This window comes from Chiloscyllium punctatum, chromosome 17 (assembly GCF_047496795.1).
Source record: "Chiloscyllium punctatum isolate Juve2018m chromosome 17, sChiPun1.3, whole genome shotgun sequence".
NCBI lineage: Eukaryota > Metazoa > Chordata > Chondrichthyes > Orectolobiformes > Hemiscylliidae > Chiloscyllium > Chiloscyllium punctatum.
Window position 1 is genome coordinate 69235331 of NC_092755.1, and position 21889 is coordinate 69257219.

General features: G+C 39.2%; 1 protein-coding gene across 13 annotated transcripts in view; it reads left to right on the forward strand.

Annotated features, from left to right (window-relative positions):
* The window catches only part of mtmr3 (myotubularin related protein 3), a 143105-nt gene that overhangs the window by 107947 nt on the left and 13269 nt on the right, over window positions 1-21889 (forward strand). For 12 of the 13 annotated variants that reach the window (XM_072587377.1, XM_072587378.1, XM_072587383.1 and 9 more), the window contains 3 exons: window positions 1079-1224; window positions 9238-10717; window positions 19431-19541. In XM_072587377.1, coding sequence (XP_072443478.1) covers window positions 1079-1224; window positions 9238-10717; window positions 19431-19541 — 1737 coding nt within the window. Of the gene's footprint in view, window positions 1-1078; window positions 1225-9237; window positions 10718-17810; window positions 17888-19430; window positions 19542-21889 lie in introns of those variants that run through there. The other variant, XM_072587386.1, reaches the window with a different exon arrangement.

The following is a 21889-nucleotide window of genomic DNA, read 5'->3' on the forward strand; positions in this document are numbered from 1 at the left end:
GGGTGTGTGTGTGAGAGTGAGATTATGGGGGGGTATGTCAATGTGTCTGTGAGAGGGAGTGAGTGAGTGAAGTGGGCTCACCTGTAGTGTGACATGAACCCAAGATCCTGATTGAGGCCATCCTCATGAGTACCAAACCTGGCTATTAGCCTTTGCTTGGCAATTCTGCGTTGTTGTGTATTCTGAAGTCCGTCTAGGAGGTTTGTCACCCGAAGATCCGAGACCAAGTGTCCTTGACCATTTAAACTTTCCCCAATTAAGAGGGAACATCCCTGTCTGGTAATCATTGTGTGGTGTCCATTCATCCATTGTTGTAGTGTCTGTTTGGTCTCGCCTATATCATGCCTCAGGGAATTCTTGCCTGCAGCGTATGAGATAGACAGTGTTGGTCAGGGCACATGAGTACTTGCCGTGCACATGGTGGGTGCTGTCCCCACATATACTGGTAGTATCCATGTCGACACTCTGACACGTCTTGCTGTGGTTGCCATGACAGGGTTGTATGGTGTGGTGATCGATGTTGCCCTGAAGGCTGGGCAGTTTGCTGCAAAGGATGGTCTGTTTAAGGTTTGGCAGTTGTATGAAGGCGTTAAGTGAAGGCATCGAAAAGATCCGATCTTTGTTAGTTCAGTCATATTGTATAGAATCTGAGAATGTTATCTTTGCATTGTTCAGTGCTTAGAAATGGCATTTGAGCTCCAGAAAGTACACTCAACTCGGAATGTTAACTCTTTTCTCCCTACTGATGCTGCCTGACCTTCTGAGCATTTCTAGCAATTTCAGTTTTTGTTTTGGCTTTCTAACATTTGCAGTATGCTACTTTTGTGTTACCATTTTCATTCCTGGGATCAATTTTATGACATTTTAGTAAGGTCCTGATTACAAGCATTTTTCTTATGTGTTTTTAGTACCTGATGCTGTGTTTTTATTGACAGTAAAGTATACAATTTTGTACAGTTCCAATTAGATTTTGTTTGTTTAATTGAAGTACTGTATTATAAAAGGAAACAAATTCAAAGAACAACATCTGTAGTGTAGGTTGCATAAGCCAATCAAAATACTTAATTGTTTAAAACAGGTACTTCATCCAGTATGCCATGTAAGGAATTTGATGCTTTGGAGTGCAGTGTACATCCCCAATTCATCTCCTTCAACGCCTGCTGATGACCATTGTGCACCTTATCCAATTCCAAGGTCCATCCCTGAAGAGCAGCCATTGGGAAGGTAAACTTCAAGCTGAATCTGTTCATCTGAAGTAAGATCATTACAAATTATGATACGAACAAGCAAGGAATTTTGTTTGCTGTACAGTCAGTTGGGCAATGATTTAATCATTAATCTACTGCTCTGTGTATATGAACCATGTATATGGCCTAAGCTTGCACGTACTTAGCACCGCAATTAAATTTATAAGAACATAAGAAAAAGGAGCAGGATAAGATCATATGGCCCACTGAGCAAGCTCTGCCATTCACAATGATCATGGCTAATTTTGGGTTCCAATTCCATTTTCCTACCCTGTAACCCTCAGTTCCCTGAGACATCAAAACTCTGCTTAGCCCTGAAAGATATTCAGTGATGGCACATCTGCAACCCTTGGGTTGAGATTCAAAAGTTTGACAACCTTTTGTGATTTAATTTCTCCTTAACTCAGTTCTAGATGATTGATCTCATATTCTGAAACTGTGTTCCCTTGTCCTAGATTCTCCAGCCAGAGAAAACGTTTCAGTATATACCCTTTCAAACCCCTTCATAATCTTAAATATTTCAGTGCAGTAATCTCTTTTGTCTAAGTCCTTGGTTTCCTCTGTACTAGATTTCAATCCTTTAGTGTCTGGTTCACAGAAACTCTTAAATTTATTTAAAAAGTCAATTTTTCATCAAGTTTTAAAAAATGGAAAAGGATAGACTTGATCTAAAAGTTGAAGTTGTAAATTGGAGTAAGGCCAATTCTGACAGTATTGGGCAATTACTTTTCATAAGTTGATTTAGAGAAGCTCGTCACAGGTGGAAAATGTGAGGCCTTTAAAAATGAGATAGTAAGAGTTCAGAAACAATATGCTTCTGTTAGTGTGAAGGAAAGGTTGGTAGGTGTAAAGTATGCTGGATGACGAGAGAAATTGAGCCTCCGATCAAGAAAAAGGAGACATATGTCAGGTATAGGCAGCTGGGATCGAGTGAATCCCTAGAGGAGTACAAGGGCAGTAGTATTACAGTTAAGAGGGAAATTGGGAAGGCAAAAAGAGGACATAGCTTTGGCAAATAGGGTTAAGGAGAATCCAAAGAGAGTCTACAAATAAGTTAAGGAGAAAGGAGTAACTGGGGAGAGAATTGAGTCCCTTGAAGTTCAATAAGGTCATAGATAGAACATAGAACATAGAACATAGAACAATACAGCACAGAACAGGCCCTTCGGCCCACGATGTTGTGCCGAACTTCTATCCTAGATTAAGCACCCATCCATGTACCTATCCAAATGCCGCTTAAAGGTCGCCAATGAATCTGACTCTACCACTCCCACGGGCAGCGCATTCCATGCCCCCACCACTCTCTGGGTGAAGAACCCACCCCTGACATCTCCCCTATACCTTCCACCCTTCACCTTAAATTTATGTCCCCTTGTAACACTCTGTTGTACCCGGGGAAAAAGTTTCTGACTGTCTACTCTATCTATTCCTCTGATCATCTTATGAACCTCTATCAAGTCACCCCTCATCCTTCGCCGTTCCAACGAGAAAAGGCCGAGAACTCTCAACCTATCCTCGTACGACCTACTCTCCATTCCAGGCAACATCCTGGTAAATCTTCTCTGCACCCTCTCCAAAGCTTCCACATCTTTCCTAAAGTGAGGCGACCAGAACTGCACACAGTACTCCAAATGTGGCCTAACCAAAGTCCTGTACAGCTGCAACATCACCTCACGACTCTTGAATTCAATCCCTCTGCTAATGAACGATAATACTCCATAGGCCTTCTTACAAACTCTATCCACCTGAGTGGCAACCTTCAAAGATCTATGTACATAGACCCCAAGATCCCTCTGTTCCTCCACCTGACCAAGAACCCTACCATTAACCCTGTATTCCGCATTCTTATTTGTTCTTCCAAAATGGACAACTTCACACTTGGCAGGGTTGAACTCCATCTGCCACTCCTCAGCCCAGCTCTGCATCATATCTAAGTCCCTCTGCAGCCGACAACAGCCCTCCTCACTGTCCACAACTCCACCTATCTTTGTATCATCTGCAAATTTACTGACCCACCCTTCGACTCCCTCATCTAAGTCATTAATAAAAATTACAAACAGCAGAGGACCCAGAACTGATCCCTGCGGAACTCCACTTGTAACTGGACTCCATGCTGAATATTTACCATCTACTACCACTCTCTGACTTCGACCGGTTAGCCAGTTTTCTATCCAATTGGCCAAATTTCCCTCTATCCCATGCCTCCTGACTTTCCGCATAAGCCTACCATGGGGAACCTTATCAAATGCCTTACTAAAATCCATGTACACTACATCCACTGCTCTACCCTCATCCACATGCTTGGTCACCTCCTCGAAGAATTCAATAAGACTTGTAAGGCAAGACCTACCCTTCACAAATCCGTGCTGGCTGTCCCTAATCAAGCAGTGCCGTTCCAGATACTCGTAAATCCTATCCCTCAGTACCCTTTCCATTACTTTGCCTACCACAGAAGTAAGACTAACTGGCCTGTAATTCCCGGGGTTATCCCTATTCCCTTTTTTGAACAGGGGCACAACATTCGCTACTCTCCAGTCCCCTGGTACCACCCCCGTTGCCAGTGAAGACGAGAAGATCATTGCCAACGGTACTGCAATTTCCTCTCTTGCTTCCCACATAATCCTAGGATATATCCCGTCAGGCCCGGGGGACTTGTCTATCCTCAAGTTGTTCAAAATGTCCAACACATCTTCCTTCCTAACAGATATCTCTTCTAGCTTATCAGTCCGTTTCACACTCTCCTCTTCAACAATACAGTCCCTCTCGTTCGTAAATACTGAAGAGAAGTACTTGTTCAAGACCTCTCCTATCTCTTCCGACTCAATACACAGTCTCCCACCACTGTCCTTGATCGGACCTACCCTCGTTCTCGTCATTCTCAGGTTTCTCACATACGCATAGAATGCCTTGGGGTTATCCTTGATCCTATCCGCCAGGGATTTTTCATGCCCTCTCTTAGCTCTCCTAATCCCTTTCTTCAGGTCCCTTCTGGCTATCCTGTATCCCTCCACTGCTCTGTCTGAACCTTGTTTCCTCAACCTTATGTAAGCCTCCTTCTTCCTCTTTACTAGACATTCAACCTCCCTCGTCAACCAAGGCTCCCTCACACGACCATTTCTTTCCTGCCTGATCGGTACATACATATCAAGGACACGTCGTATCTGCTCCTTGAAAAAGTCCCACATTTCCACCACATCCTTCCCTGACAGCCTATGCTCCCAACGTATGCTCCTCAAATCCTGTCTTACAGCATCGTAATTTCCCTTCCCCCAATTGTAGAAACTTCCTTGTTGTGTGCACCTATCTCTCTCCATAACCAAGGTGAAAGTCACAGAATTGTGGTCGCCATCACCAAAATGTTCACCCACTAACAAGCCCACCACTTGTCCCGGTTCGTTACCGAGTACCAAATCCAATATGGCCTCCCCTCTGGTTGGACAATCTACATACTGCGTTAGAAAAGCTTCCTGGACACACTGCACAAACACCGCCCCATCCAATCTACTTGATCTAAAGAGCTTCCAATCAATATTTGGGAAGTTGAAGTCGCCCATGATTACGACCCTGTGGCTTCTGCACCTTTCCAAAATCTGTTTCCCAATCTGTTTCTCCACATCTCTGCTGCTATTGGGGGGCCTATAATAAACACCCAACAAGGTGACTGCACCTTTCCTATTTCTGACTTCAGCCCATACTACCTCCAGAGGCAGATCCCCCTCAAACTTCCTTTCTGCAGCCGTTATACCATTTCTAATTAGCAATGCCACCCCCCCTCCTTTTTTACCACCCTCCCTAATCTTACTGAAACATCTGTACCCAGGAACCTCCAACAGCCATTCCTGTCCCTCATCTATCCATGTTTCCGTGATGGCTACAACATCGTAGTCCCAGGTACCGATCCATGCCTTAAGTTCACCCACCTTATTTCTGATACTCCTTGCATTGAAGTATACGCACTTGAGCCCATCTCTGTGTCTGTAAGTAGTCCCTGTCAGTGCTACCTTCTCCACAGCCTCCCTACAGTCATCTATCATGGAACCAGAGATAATGGGTAAGATATTAAATGAGTATCTTGCACCAGTATTTACTGTGGAGAAGGATATAGAAGCTAGACAACTTGGGGAAATAAATAGTAATATGTTGAAAAGTGTCCATATTACAGAAGAGGAGTTGGACATCTTAAAACCTGTAAAGGTGAATAAATCCTTGTGACAAGATCAGGTGTATCCCAGAACTTTGGGAAGTTAGGGAAGTAAATGTTGGGCCACTTGCTGAGACACTTGTATCACTGATAGCCACAGGTGAGGGGATGGAAGACTGGAGGTTGGCTAATGCGGTGCCATTATTTAACAGAAGTGGTGAGGAAAAACCGGGGAAGTATAAAGGGGTGAGCATGACGTCAGAGGTGAAGTAAGGTTGTTGGAGGGGATTCTGAAGGACAGCACTTAGACATATTTGGAAAGGCAAAGGCTGATTAGGGAGAGTCAGGATAGATTTGTGCATGGGAAATCATGTCTCACTAACTTGATTGAGTTTTTTGAAGAAGTGACTAAGAAGATTGAAGAAGGCAGAGCAGTAGGTGTTGACTATATGGAATTTAGCAAGGCTTTCAACAAGGTTCTGTATAGTAAGCTGATCAGCAAGGTTAGATCACATGGAATCCAGGGAAGCTAGCTAATTGGATACAAAATTGACTTGAAGGTAGAGATGTAGTGGTCGTGGAAGGTTGTTTCTCAAATTGGAGGTTTGTGACCAGTAGTGTGCGCAATGATCAGTGCTGGGTCCACTGCTTTTCATCATTCATAAATGATTTGGAAATGAATAAAGGAGTAGTGAAGATAACACCAAAACTAGTAGTGGAAACAATGAAGATGGTTATCTCAGAGTACAATGGGACCTTGATCGGATGGGTCAGTGGAATAAGAAGTGACAAATGGAGTTTAATGATAATTGTGAGATTTTGCATTTTTGGTAAGGTAACTCCAGGCAGGATTTATGCTGTCGATGGTCTGGCCCTGGGGAATGTTGCCAAACAAAGGAACCCAAGGGTGCGGGTTCATAATTCCTTGAAAGTAGAGTTGCAGGTAGGGAGATTGGTGAAGAAGGCATTTGGCGTACTTGCCTTCATTGGTCAGTGCATTGAATATAGCAGTTGGGAAGTCATGCTGCGGCTGCATAGGACATCGTTAAGGATACTTTCGGAGTACTGTGTTCAAGTTTGGTCTCCCTGCTTTAGGAAAGATGTTGTGAAAAGATTTATAAGGATGTTGCCGAGATTGGAGAGTTTGAGTTGTGGGGAAAGACTGAATAGGGTAGGGCTTTTTCCCCTGGAGCATTGAAGGCTGTGGGGTGACCTTATAGAGGCTTGTAAAATCATGAGGGGCATAGATAGGGTGAATAGTTGCGGTCTTTTCGCCAGGGTAGGAAGTCCAAAACTAGAGGGCATAGTTTAAAGGTGAGAGGGGAAAATTTAAAACTGACCTGAGGGGTAATTGTTTTCTCGCAGAGAATGGTGCATGTTTGGAACGAGCTGCCAAAGGAATTGGTGGACACTAGTACAATTACAACATTTAAAAGGCATCTGGATGGGCATATGAATAGGAATGGTTTAGTGGGGTATGGGCCAAATGCTGGCAAACTGGATTAGATTTATTTAGGATATCTGGTCAGTATGGATGAGTTGCACTGAAAGGTCCGGTTCCGTGCTGTATAACTATAATTCTATAACTGACTTGATATTTTGATTGGGAAATGCAAGCCCATGTTACCAGAGAGAGGGTGATGTGGTGGTAATATCACGGAATTAGTGACATTAGCTATTGCTGGGGACTTCTGTTTGAATCCCATAATGGCAGATGGTATGATTTGATTTCAATCTTTACCAAAATTCTGGAACCAAAAGTATTAATGTAATCATTGTCAATTGTTGTGAAAAATCCTTCTGGCTCAATAATGTCCTTTTAGGGAAGGAAATCTGCCATCTTCATCTGATCCACATGTGGCTTCAGACCCACAGTAATGTGGCTGACTCTTGACTGACCTCCATAATGACCTAGAAAACCAGTCAGTTCAAGGGCAACTATGGATGGTCAACAAATGCTGCCAGGGGTACTTATATCTTTACAAAAATGAAATAGAAGTGTATTTTGGCTGACATGTTCATTAATATTTTAATTTATTCTATAAAAGTGAGAGCTCCTCAAACCTGTTCTGCCTTTCAATTAAATCACAGCTAATTAGATCCTAACTGCATCTATTCATAACCCTAAATATTTTGGCATGACAGAAAGTATGAATCTTAATTTGTAATTTCACATTGACTTTGCTTCAACAACATATTGGGGAGAAAGTTCTATATTTCAGCTACTTTTGAAATAGTTCACTCAATGGCCTATCTCTAAGTTTAAGATTATATTCTCCTGGACTTCATCCAGTAAAGAAAATAATTAATGTCTGTCTACTCTTATCACATTATTTAACTGTAAACATCCCTATTCAGATCACTCCTTAATCCTCTTTCTATTCAGAAGAATACAAGCCTAGTCTACACAATCTGCCTCCATAATTTAAATCCTTTGAGCTTTGTTAGAATTATGTTGCTTCCACATTACACCCCAAAAGAATAATATAGCCTTCTTAAAGCCCAGAACTGAATGTAATACTGCAAATAAGATTTAACCAGATCTTTGTAAAAACTATAAAGTAACTTCCATTCCTGTGTATTCTAGTCTTCCTGAAATAAGGACTCTTATTTCCCCTTTTACTTAGTTTGCCAGTCCAGCTCTTAGCGACTTCTGCCCATGGTCATGCTCTTCCAGAGATCCTGATTATTAGAAAATATTCTGATTTTTATGTGAAAAGTAGATGACCTCAGACTTTCCTACATTGAACTCCTAATTGCCATAATTTTGACCTCTCTCTTAATCTGACATATGCCCCTTTTCAACTTTAACTATTTTAATGTTGAAACTGCTTGGATCTGGATGCTAAACTAGATGAAACATTTCTTTCTTTGTTTTCAATTGAGCATTTAGCTTAAAACAAAGCAAAATAATGTGGTTGACAGCAGGATAGGCTAAGGAACTAGCTTCAAGAAAACTGAAAGAAGCCAGCAAGTCTGGACTTTGAAGAAAAGCCTCGCTTGAAATTCAGTCCAGATAATGAAGATTTCTATCATCCTGTTTAACATTGTAGATCTTAACTTTAATAATTGTGGGAACTACAAAGATTATCTAATAGATCACAGCATTAAATTGTCCAATTCCAGTTTAGTACAGATGTATTTTTAAAAGTCTTTGGACTGGATATGTCCTTCAACAGGGAAAAAAACTATTTAGTGCATAGTTGAAATATTTGTGCGAATGTTTTTGCTTTGCAAGTACAAACACATGGCCCATTTTGCATTCCCATGCACAAAAGAAGTGCTTTGTTTTATCAACTGAATATTTTTAAAACCCTGACTCAAGTGATGCATCAAATAACCTACCTAATAGCACTAATGATGAAAATCATTTAGGTTTAGGGGGTATCAAGAAGTAGTTTTTCTATACCATATTTAGAAACTATCTTAATAAATTACTTCGCAGCTACTTGAATAAAACTGCAAGATATTTACTTGGATTTTATTTCCAAAGGGGCTAATTGCTTATTACTACACAGAATCATATGCATCTCCCTCTTTCTGTTAAACAGACAAGTAATTTTATAGCTTGAGGGCGCTCTTGCACACACAACCTGGGGCAAGGTCAGGAAGCAGATTTGCGTGGACTTCTACAGGATTTATAGGAATTTATGCTATTTGCATTATTTTGCTCCACCCTCTAGGTATCTGACCATCTGAGCTAACCAACCCCATAACTTTTTATTAACCTCTTTCCTTCTTGGCTGTTGATAGCTATTTCATTTTGGAATTGCAGTTGTAGATAGAGAAACCAGAATTGATCCTAATTTATTAAACAGTTAATTGATAAATATATTTCTGTTACCAAAGGTTACCAAAGACTAGATCATTTGACAACTTGACAACAGTTTGCGATAATCCTGGGCCTACAGCAAATAGACGCTCCAGTGATCCAAGTCTAAATGAGAAATGGCAGGAACATCGCAAGTCATTGGAACTTAACAGTGTTGGAATAGGGGGATTGATGGATGGGAATGGACTAGATGATTCCTTCAACAGTGAAGCACTGGAAATGGGAAAGCTAGGCAAGAATCCTTTGGGAGCTGAACTTTCTGTAGCTGCTGGTGTTGGGGAAGGTCAAATGGAGAATATTTTACAAGAAGCCTCTAAAGAAGATAGTGGGTTGGAGGAGCAGTCGAAGGATGCACCAGTAACAGAATTAAAACGAGTCGTAAATGTTTTAAGTAACAAAAGCGAACTTGACAGTGGCCTGACTAATCAATTGGTAACTTTTGTCACAGAATCTTCGGAAACATTAGCAATGAATGAAATGGAAAGTACTGAGCCTAATTCTGGGCTTGTTACAAATTCAGAAGAAGGGACCCAGGATGGGTTGGTAGAGTCCACAACTCAGATTCCATTGTTGCATGGTATAGATGCTGGTTTCAGAAAGGTGGCTACTGAAAATTCTTCAAGTTATCCAGAATCGTTTACGGAAGCAAAGGGTTTGATTCGTCCAAGTATTGAACCAGAAAATCAATATACTACAACTCAACCTTTCTTACCCCATTTAATCACTCCAGACAAACTGGAGGAGAAGATATCAAATTTGGAAAGTTCTACTGAAACTTTAACGGGAGATGGAACAAATCAGGAAGCGCCACAAACCTACTCTAGTGATAAACCTTATTTGGATACCAGAGGAAATGGTACCATGATACCTGCTGTAGACACTGAAAATATTTTTTCTCAATTTATACCTGAAAACCAGGACATGGTATTGAAACCAAGATTTGCAACTGACCTACATAGGACTTCAGATAAAAGCGTTCAAAGTTCACAGCCTCCTCCTTGTGCCTTGTCATTAAGTGAATGTAAAGATGGATTTGTTCCTAATGGAGAAGTCAATAGTGAAAATATAGTTGTGGAAAAAACAACGGACTTTGGAAGTGGTACTCAAAGAAATATCACAGCTAATGGACTCTGTATAAATGGAGACGAGTTGAGAGGGAAAACGGTGTTAAGTAGACAAGTTTCAGCAGCTAGTTGCAGCTCTTTGCAGTTTCCATCTGGCCATTTTAGAAACCCCCATCCCAAGTGGTCGCATTACTGCTCTGGAAAACAACAGCCAGTCACAAGCCCAGATCAACCTACACGAAGCCATTTGGATGATGATGGGCTGGCCACTTACAATGATATTATTCAACAGCGACTTCGTCAGATAGAGGCAGGGCATCAGCAGGAGGTAGAAACTTTAAAAAAACAGGTGCAAGAACTGTGGAGCAGGCTGGAGTGCCAGCATTTTAGCAATTCATCCCTGCGTTTTAATGGAGATTTTAGTGACGAAGTGGTAAGTCCAGGAATTTTTTCTTGCATTATTAATGTTGATTGTATGATGTATTTGTGGACAACAATTCTTTTTATTTAAACTGTCAGATTTTCGAATCGTAGTAATCAAGTTAAATTAAAAACCAATGTTGATGATATGTTAGCAACCTTTCTACCTCAGACATTTATTCTTAACATACTAACTAGGAGCTTAGTCTTCTGCTGAATTAGAACTCAAGGCACCCTTTCCTTGTGATTAGTTTATTGACTGAACGGCCACATAGCCCCTAACAAACCCCTCAGTACCACCAGCTCCCCTTTTAAAGTTATTTTTAGTAAAACATTGTATATCAAAATATTTTAGTTAACCCGTTTGGTCAGATGTGTTATGATACACTTCTGGGGCAGGTGGGACTTGAACCAGAGGTAGGGACAAACCCTTGCTATCCTGACAACGGATATTGTTGCTGTTACACAGTCTGGATGTATTGTGATAAGCCTCCACCATACAGAATCTACTGATAATTTTGTTTGTTTTTACTTGCACGGAGTAATATATAGGTACAATAGTAGCTATGTTAAATCTTTTAGTATTAAGTTTTGTTCCAAACTTATATGTTTGTTTGTAGCCACAGCATTTTCAGCGATTGGTTTTCTTCCCACTCAGCCCTGCATGTTTGCTGAAACATTCCTCAAGGATTAATCCTGGTCTGGACAATTTCCATCTGAATGTTTCCCTTGACAGAGTTGTTCTTAGTTGCTGAAGATGACCTTATGTCTAAGTGCTTGACATACAGCTGCATCTTTAAACCTCTTTGCTATTTCTACTCATCGTTAACATCCAGTCCTTGATGTTCCATAATTATCTCCAACTGAACCCTCATTTTCTCTGCCAAAATGCCGTTCAGGTTCTTGCCACTGAACCCATCCATCAGCGACTGCCTTCTACGACCTCTGAAGTCACCCAAAGCCATCAGCATACGTGCTGCTGAACCACTGTGCCTTTTGTTATCTGTAGACTGGACTAATCTAATGCTGTCCTGGACAGCTTTGCTTCCTTTAAACTTGAACTTCTAGAATACTCTGCTATCTACATCCTGCACCAAGTCCTGCTCACAATTCAAATCTCACATTTGAATATAAATCCACTCTCATCTTCTGATTCCCAATCACTTCATATTTAGAATTATCATTGATGGTTTCAGATTTCTTTCTGACTTAGCCGCTCCCTATCTCTTTAGCCTCTTCACTTTTATAAAGCTCAAATTCCCCATTCCTCCATCTGGCTTTTTCAGTACCCCAATTCCTTTTACTGACCTTCAGTTGCATTTCCTTTAGGAAATTCCAAAACCCTTTACCTTTAGTACAAAACCTGAAAATGCTAAAATATTTTCATTTTTCTTAAACCTTCTGGCTTTCTAACATCTAGAGTTTTTACTCGTTTTCATTACTCCTGTAACTCTGGTTTTCATTCAAGTCTCCGCCTATATCTTGTGAAACACTATAAAGATGATCTAATTGAGCAAACTCTTGGTCGCTCAGTCTAATTCATGCTGTTAGAATTTCACCATTAAATAGGCCAGGGGAAAAATGTATAATGGTGTTTATTTTCTTGCTTCTGCCTATTTTTATTTTTGTATCATTCATTACAGTGGAATAAATGAAAAGCCCAAATTGACCCAAAAAAAAGTCAAATGTAACAGCAATATGTTGTGCTTAAATGTCTCTGTAATTTTCCTTGTCTTTTAATTGGAATAGATTCATTAATTTTTATAATTATCATCTTGAGCTTGGGTCTTAAATATTAATGGATTTTAGCATCTGTAATTTTAATTATCTTGTACAATATTATTATTATCTATGCGAGTACCTCTGTGTACAGTCAGAAAATTGTGCTGAATGAAATGACTAACTTAGAATATTTGGTATAAAATTAGTTTTAGTTTTCAGAATGACTTCTTTGTTATATTGCTGACATTTTTAAATGGTCCACAGCATATAAAATAATTGTACTAGAGTGTATTAGAATTAAATAATATAAATATTATGCAAATACCAGCTCAGTAACTAGTTCAGTAATAGCTATTATTGCTAATGGCTGATGAGGGAACCTGCTTTTGTTCCCTTGCTGCTCATGGGTTTCTCATTAAATGATGAGAATGATTGATATCTCACTCAAAGACTTTAAAAAAGAGAGACAAACTGTTGAATGGCATGTCTCAACAAACTTTCAAAATTTACTGATTAGGAATCATTGGCTTTGAATTAGTCTCATCCAAGGAAATCTCTGGGAAAGGCTCCTATCTCCAGAGCGGATGATCAGAGACCTAAAGACCAAAACATTGAATGTGTTCAAAAGGCAGCTATATATAGCACTTGGGGCGAATGGGATCAAAAGTTATGGGGAGAAATCATTTTTAGGCGATTAAGTTGATCAATCAGCCATAATCGTAATGAATGGCAGAGCAGGCTCGAAGCACTGAATGGTCTCCTCCTATTCCTACCTTCTATGTTTGTATTCAAAAGCAGGTAAATTTTAGTATTTTGGAGGGGATAGTTAGATGGCTGTATTGAAAATTCTTATTGGGAGTCCTCCAAGTGAGGACAAAATATGTATGGAATAGGGTGTAGGTTTGCTCGCTGAGCTGTAGGTTTGATATCCAGATGTTTCATTACCTGGTGAGGTAACATCATCAGTGGCAACCTCCAAGTGAAGCGAAGCTGTTGTCTCCTGCTTTCTATTTATATGTTTGTCCTCAATGGGGTTCCTGGGGTTTGTGGTGATGTCATTTCCTGTTTGTTTTCTGAGGGGTTGATAGATGGTATCTAGATCTATGTGTTTGTTTATGGCGTTGTGGTTGGAGTGCCATGCCTCTAGGAATTTTCTGGCATGTCTTTGCTTAGCCTGTCCCAGGATAGATGTGTTGTCCCAGTCGAAATGGTGGGGTTTTTTTCATCCGTGTGTAGGGCTATGAGGGAGAATGGAACAGGGAGATTCAAACTTAGGAAGTGTGAAACTTACGTTTGTGTTTTTGCATTTTAGGGCTTGTTATTAAGGTTTGATTAAGCATCAGTCAAACAAGTTCCAATAATTGCAGCACAGCAACACTGAATACCCTCTTCCATGCTTTTGTTTCTTCTATGCTTAACTATGCTAATATTGTTCTGACAGGCCTTCCACTATCCAACATTTAAATTTCAGATGTTGCAAACTCTACTGCTCAGACATTAACTGCACCAAATTCTGTTCATCCAGTATCCATATGTTCACCTACTTACTTTTGACTCCTAATCCAGCAACATTTCGAATTTAAAATTCTTCTTCTACTGTTCAAATCCCCTCACAACCTAGTCATTTGTTAACTCTGTAAACAACTTGTGTATCCATGCTATTCAATGCAATACTATTAATGGCTTTCCTTCAGCTACCAAGGTTTGAAATTTGCTTCATAAGCCTCTGCTTCTCTATCCTTCTACCCTCCCTTAATTAAAACCTAGCTCCAATATCTATGTGGCTTGATGTCACATTTTGGCTGATAAGTTATGTGAAATACCTTAGGCCGTTTTAGTATCTTACGAATGATATTTAAATACAAATTATTACATTTAAGCTTTCAATACAAAGAAATAGGGTCAGTCAGTTCAGTTTGGCTGGGTGGCTAGTTCATGACAAAGTGATTTCAACAGCATGGGTTCAATTTCCACATTAGTTGGTAACCATGAAAAAGCCCACTTTCTTAATCTCTCCCTTCACCTGATGTGTGACCCTCTGGTTAAACCACCTTGCTCTTTCATGAGTAGCTTTATGGTCTGGTAGGAGTGTGATTTGTTTTAACCTTTTATAAAGAAACGATGTAATACAACAGGCAAACATTACAGCTTTTGGAAATCTGAAGTAAAGATACAAAATGCTGCTACATGAAACTGAAATTACATTGCTGATTAATATCCAGATTTCTTTCCTACATTCCTCCTTGAGTGTGAAATTTGATAAAGAAGTGCATTTGAATTTTTTTTAAAACTTGTAAACGTTCTTATATATTCATAGTCACTTGATAGATTTGACATAAATGGATGTAAGTTTGCTTGCTGAGCTGGAAGGTTTCTTTTCAGATGTTTTGTCACCATACTAGGTAGCATCATCAGTGAGCCTCAGGTGAAGCACTGATGGTATGGCCCGCTTTTTATTTGTGTGTTTAGGTTTCCTTGGAGTGGTGATGTCATTTCCTGTTCTTTTTCTCAGGGGGTGGTAAATGGGATCCAAGTCAACGTGTTTTTTGATAGAGTTTTGGTTGGAATGCCATACTTCTAGGAATTCTCGTGCTTAACTCTATTTGGCTTGTCCTAGGATGGATGTGTTGTCCCAGTCGAAGTGGTGTCTTTCCTCATCTGTATGTAAAGATACTAGTGAGAGTGGGCCATGTCTTTTTGTGGCTAGTTGATGTTCATGTATCCTGGTGGCTAGTTTTCTGCCTATTTGCCCAATGTAGTGTTTGTTACAGTTCTTGCAAGTTATTTTGTAGATGACATTAGTTTTGCTTGTTTTCTGTACAGGGTCTTTCAAGTTCATTAGCTGCTGTTTTAGTGTGTTGGTGGGTTTGCGGGCTACCATGATGCCGAGGGGTCTGAGTAGTCTGGCAGTCATTTCTGAGATGCCTTTGATGTAGGAGAGAGTCGCTAGAGTTTCTGGATGCGTTTTGTCTGCTTGTTTGGGTTTGTTGCTGAGAAATTGGTGGACTGTGGTCATTGGGTACCCATTCTTTTTGAATACACGGTGTAGGTGATTTTCCTCTGCTCTTCGTAGTTCCTCTGTCCTGCAATGTGTGGTGGCTCATTGAAATAATGTTCTAATTCAGCTTCATTTGTGGATGTTGGGATGATTGATCCCGTAGTTCAGTATTTGGTCCAAATGTGTTGTTTTCCCGTAGACGCTGGTTTGAAGTTCCCCATTGGCTGTTCCCTCTACTGCGACATCGAAGAATGGCAGTTTGTTGTTGTTTGTTGTTAGTTTGAATGGCAGTTTGTTGTTCAGTGAGCAAACTTACATCCAGAAGCTCAACCTGAGCTACAAATCTTCTCAAAACTCATTTGACATAAATATAGCATGTTTGCTGAATATGGGTGGCATCATCCAACAGCTAAGTACTTAAAAAACCGTCTCTATTGAGTCCACTGTTTGTGTTTATATTGTGTCTTTATCTTTTAAGAGACGCATTGGGATGCTTTTTTAGTCAGTAGAATCTTTGAGATCAGATTGTCTATATCAACACAGCTTCTATTTTTATACTCCATTCCAAATTGGGTTTGGTTAGTATTTACCCTTGGACATCCACCAATCTGTACTTAATTGACATTTGGCTCAATCTTGTTTTCTGTTTGAACTGTTACAGACCAGGCCAGGCGCCTCAAAACATTCTAAGAAAGTGGCCCAGTCCCTAACTTTGCTAGTTGTTTTAAGCAGGTGTAACGTGGATATTCTAGGAGTGATGTATGGTCAAACCACTTAATTTTAAACAAAGCAATTTATTTACAAGATTACCAAATGGAACATAAACAAAAGAGAACAGAATACCAAATAACTTATCTGAAAACCCAACAGACTATCCCAGTTTAATGATGCTGTTCCCAATACTTGCAACAATCCCCATAAACAATCCTTGGCACAAAAGATAAAATCCAACACAGTCTCACAGGAGTGAAGTCAGAGATGTTCAGCATGGACCTGCTTCTTGGTTTCAGCAGCTTCGCAACTGTCTGCTTTCAGGAATAGCCAGACCAGACCAGCAAAAAGCTGAGCTGGGACAACTGGCCACTACCCTTTCATTGTACAAGTGTTTTTTTAAAACTTGGATACTGCCTCAGGCAAAAAGCTTTTGTTAGCTATAATCAAATTGGCCCTAAAACCGATCCAAACACAGAATTTTCAGAACCTGTGTTTATACGACCTCCTGTTTTTTTTAAAAAAACCCAAGGACAACATAATCTTGTAAAAGAAGCAGCATCATCACAGAACTTCCTAATTCCTGAACCCAGTTGTATGTACCATATTCTTTTGGAGTGCCTAACGATGATGAGTCTTTTCATCCCATGTCTACGTGCCAAATTATGTATGTGTAAATCTTCGGCAGGATCGGTGGTTCAAGGGCGGCATGGTGGCTTGGTGGTTAACACTGCAGCCTCACAGCGCCAGGGATCTGGGTTCGATTCCAGAATTGGGCGACCATCTGCGTCGGGTTTGCACGTTCTCCCCGTGTCTGCATCGGTTTCCTAAGTGCTCTGATTTCCTCTCACAGTCCAAATATAGGTTAGGTGAATCGGCCATGCTAAATTGTCCCTAGTGTCCAGGGATGTGTACATTATGTGCGTAAGTCAGGGATAATGTAAAGTAATAGAGATGGGGAATACGTCTGGGTGGGATCCTCTTCGGAAGGTCATTATGGACTTGTTGGGCCTAATGGCCTGTTTTCAAACTGTAGGGATTTTATTCTCATGATTGTCTTCGACTATGATACAGTTAATGGTTGAATGGCTCTCTAGTGCTCTCTGTCTAGGCTGACTTGGACAGCAAGAAGTCGAAGCTTTCATGAGAGAAGAAAACAATTGAAAATAGTGTGAAAAAAGAAGTTACAAATTTAAACTTAAGATGACGTAAAAAATAAACTTTTTTAAATATATAAAAACGTTGCAAATACAGATAGCTGCCAATGCCTCTAGGTAATCATAGATATTAATATACATGGTAGACAAACCACTGTTTCCTAATCAACTTGGCCTCCAACAGGACACATCATCTTGAGAAAGGAAGTGGAGAAATTTGGAGATGGTTGGAATCTATCTTTATTATGGCATTTAATTCTCTTAGGTGATCTTTATGTGTAATCTTATGGACTGATGCCATTGTGAGGTTATGACACACTTAAGCATTCCATGAAAAATTGATTAATTATCTTTAATGCTATCATTTTTCTACAACTTTGGAAATTTTTTAGATGTTCCTAGGAAGCAGATACAACAAAAGCCCTGCTCATTGGCTATTTGAGTGAAACATACAGTTTTATGACTTTTTAAAAATCCATTGGCATAACACTTTTTAAACTTTTGTATTTTCAAAATAGTGTATACATCCAGGAATTATTTTGGAATCTGTTAGCGTAAAACGCTTATGATGATCCAGATTACTTAATGTCCACAGGTAATATATTTTTTCGATTGAGAATGTTTTTCACTCAGAGGGGAAATTTTGGGTAACAATCATTGAAACAGTATTTCAAATTCTTTACCTAAAAGGTCAATACTGAGAAGATAGCTTTGATAAGTTGCCATTGCAATCTAATATATTTTGAGAATTTTTTTTATGATGTATCGTACCATGATTACTTGGAGATATTTTGTGCTATGCTGATTTGTTGTGTTTTTTATAATTACTAAACATGATGGAATATGTTTACTGTTTTACCTGTTGATTGTTTGAGAATATTTTAATACCTGATTTGTTGCCACTGCTTCAAAAAAACAGCCTGGGGCTCATTAAATAAGTGCATTGTATCCATTCGTGCAAACCCTGATTAGCGCAGATTTACGTAATATTTGGTTCACCTGTCTGTGTTGTGGTCTATAGACCGAAAAAGAACCCTCAAGACTCTTAATCTTACTCTTTTGTGCAGAGATTCCTAATGGAAATTGCAAATATATATTGGCATCAGCAAGGCATGGCTGTGATGACCTTTTCTGCCGATTAACCTGCTATTGGTTTCCAGCCAACTTTTGTATATAATTATTATAAACAAAGTCATTGGTACTTTAATATTGGATAGATCACTGCCTTCTGAAAGGAATACTAGACAAGGAAATTATGTTGAATTCTATATGAAATTAGTTCACACTCAATTCTCTTTTTTAACACATACAACAATACCGAGCAATTATTGGAACAGAATGCCACTTAAATTGATGTGGCTTTCAATGCCGTCCAACTGAGCATCTAATTATCAAACTATACAAATTTTACGTAAGACTCCTAATTTGTTGCACAGTTTTTTTTCTTGGAATGAGATTCTTTATCGTGGTCTAAAGTTTACACACATTTGTTTATTCAAAATTTATGATCATCTGATTATGGAAACGACGTACATGAGAAGAGACTAATTCGATGACAAAGTCTGACAAACTCTTTCTGAACTAAGAATTTTTTTAAATGAGCAGAAAGCTTCTTGCCTCTCTGCAGGAGGGGAAAGGAACAGACAAATTGAATTCAACTATTATCAGTGCAAAACAGCAAAAATAAATTTTATGTCTGACACGCCTTTAACACATTTAACTTAAATGAAACTCTGGATTCATGGATTTGTTAGCAGCTATAGGATGTGTGATCCCCCCAAGGAAAAAGGGAATATATGATTTGGATTTCATGTACTAGATGACCCATTTTTGTGACTCATTTAATGTTTTTTGAATGATGTTCTTAGAGAGTTTACCAACTATTAACAAATATTTGATTATGAAGAATGTTATTGGTTTATATCATTGCTATAAACAGTGTTATTAATAAGAATATTCTGCATTTTTAGTAGTATTCATAGAAAATGCACATGTTGTCTGAGGGTTGTGATTCCATTAATGTTTTAGAAAACTATCTCCCTTTAGTAGTGAAGATGTAAGTACTTTATTGCTGGGTTGCAAATACTTTGGTAGATTTGGATTGTACTTTACCATTCTTGTTTGCATTCTGTAATTAGACCTCTATCCCAGACTCTGAGAGCAATATGGATCAGAATTGCTTATCTCGCTGCAGCACAGAAATATTCTCTGAGACCAGCTGGGAGCAAGTGGAAAAACAGGACACGGAGGTGAGAAATGCAGCTTCAGTAAGAAATGGAAACTGTACAAAATGATTAAAAAATTGAGAGCTTCTGTTCTTTAAGCAAGCATACCAGGAAGAAAAATGTAAGCAGTGAAACTCTTCACTAGATGCAGAACAAATGCAATTCTTGAACAATTTGAAGGTTAGAGATAGGTGAAGCACAAAATAAGTGGAGAAAATTTCAATGGAACTTCTCAGGATGAAGTTCCATCAGTAGTATTAGTAATCCACTTTCAACTTTTAAAAAACACTATAGGTTGACAGTTTAAGAACTGCTACAAAGGACAAAGAAGAAAGAATAGACTGCACGAGAAAATGAGTGGTCAAGAAATTGATGAAGCATTGAATTAATGAAAAGGGCCAGGAACATCTTTATGCAAAAGAAGTAAATTAAATTTCAGCTTAAGAAACCATGCAACAAAGATAGCATAGCATACCAAAGTCAGAATTTTAAGACTATTCCGAAGTTAATTCACTTTCAAAGTTTACTATGGAGGTCAACTATACCAATTCATTCTTGATCTATTCACAAAGCTGTGCAAAGTCATGACATAGAATATAGAACAGTACAACACAGTAATAGGCCCTAAAGTGATGAGAACTGGGGTGTATACCTAAAGTAAAATTCATTCCCATTCACCACATTGACGTTTGAGGCATCACTCATCCTTGTAAAAAGATATCTGCATTCGTCCAGTTGAGCTCTACTGAGAATGTCACAATAGTAGGTCTTTAACTTGGGTATTATTATCATGGTTTCAAAGTATCTTGCCATTCCCATTAAGCTACTGCTCTACTAATTGAATAACTCCTTCATGGTGCCAAAGGTGGATAATCAAATGAAAACCATAATCATTGAATCCCATAGAATTATCATGAAAGCTTTTTTGTAAATTCAGTTTTAATTTGAAATTCAATAATACAATGTTCAGTATGTGTGTTGGTGTTACTCGCTGATCTCAATTGGATCATTTCAAAATGAGAATAGTGTACACTAGCAAATATCTGTTTGCTTGCCATTTAAATGTGATGGAAGAAATGCTGTTGAAAAATATTGGAAAAAGCTATTTCGAAGAAAAGTTTTCCTCTGTTTAAAAATTAGTGAGTTGCTTCTGCCTTCCCCTTGCATCTGATTGTATAGGATCATCCATACGTAGTGAATAGACAATATTGTGCACTATAAGAATGAATCATTAACTCCATTAACGTTCTGTTGGCCTCAGTATACTTTCCAACCACTTTAGCCCATATTAATGTCATCTTTCTTAGTATCTGAACCTTGAACTGAATGTTAATTTGTACTGAATTGAATTCTTGTAAAATGCTTTGGGACATTTTCTTAAGTAAAGTATGCATATATAAATGTAGGTTGTTGTATGCTGATTAACGTATCTGGTCCTTGCCTGATTTTCATTTTATTCCAAGGTGATATGCTTCTGAGGCTCTATAAGGCTCGGGTCAGACCACATTTGGAGTATTGTGCGCAAAACTTTGAGCCCCATATCTCAGGAGGTTCAGAAGAGGTTCACGAGAATAGTCCCAGGAATGAAAAGCTTATCTAATGAGGAATGTTTGAGATTCTGGGTCTATACTTGATGAAGTTTAGAAGGATGAGTGGGGGCATGGGGGTGGTGGCGGGGGGAAGGAATCTAATCAAAACTTACAAAAAACTGAATGACCTGGATAGAATGGATGTTGGGAAAGATGTTTCAATTGGTAGGAGAGACTAGGACCCTACGGCACAGCCTTAGACTAAAGGCAAGACCTTTTAGAATGAGATAAGGAGAAACGTTTTCAGTCAGAGAGTGGTGAATCTATGGAATGGAGCTGTGGGAACTTTTGTATCTATGTGGTTGGACAGACAGACCTTGACATAAGTCCTTGACCAAGTCTCATCCAAAAGTTTGCAACTGCAACAATACAGCTGAGATAAGGAGAAACGTTTTCAGTCAGAGAGTGGTGAACCTATGGAATTCACTGCCACAGAAGGCTGTGGAGGCCAGGTCATTGAGTATATTTAAGGTGGAGATAGATTGGTTCTTGATTGTCGAGGAGGTGATGGGTTATGGACAGAAAGCTGGAGAATGGGGTTGAGAAACCTTTGAGCCATGATTGAATGGCAGAGCAAACTCGATGGGCTGAATGGCCTTATTTCTGCTGCTATGTTTTATGGTCTTATGTGTCAGTATATAAAGTCAAAAATGTTTGGTCCAGTAACTTACTCAAAACCAAGCCTTTCACTCTAAATTCTAAATCATAAGCCACTGTGTTGTGATTTTTGGCAGTGTTTTTCTGAAGAGTTCAGGTGGAGTAGCAGCTTTTGAGAACAATCTT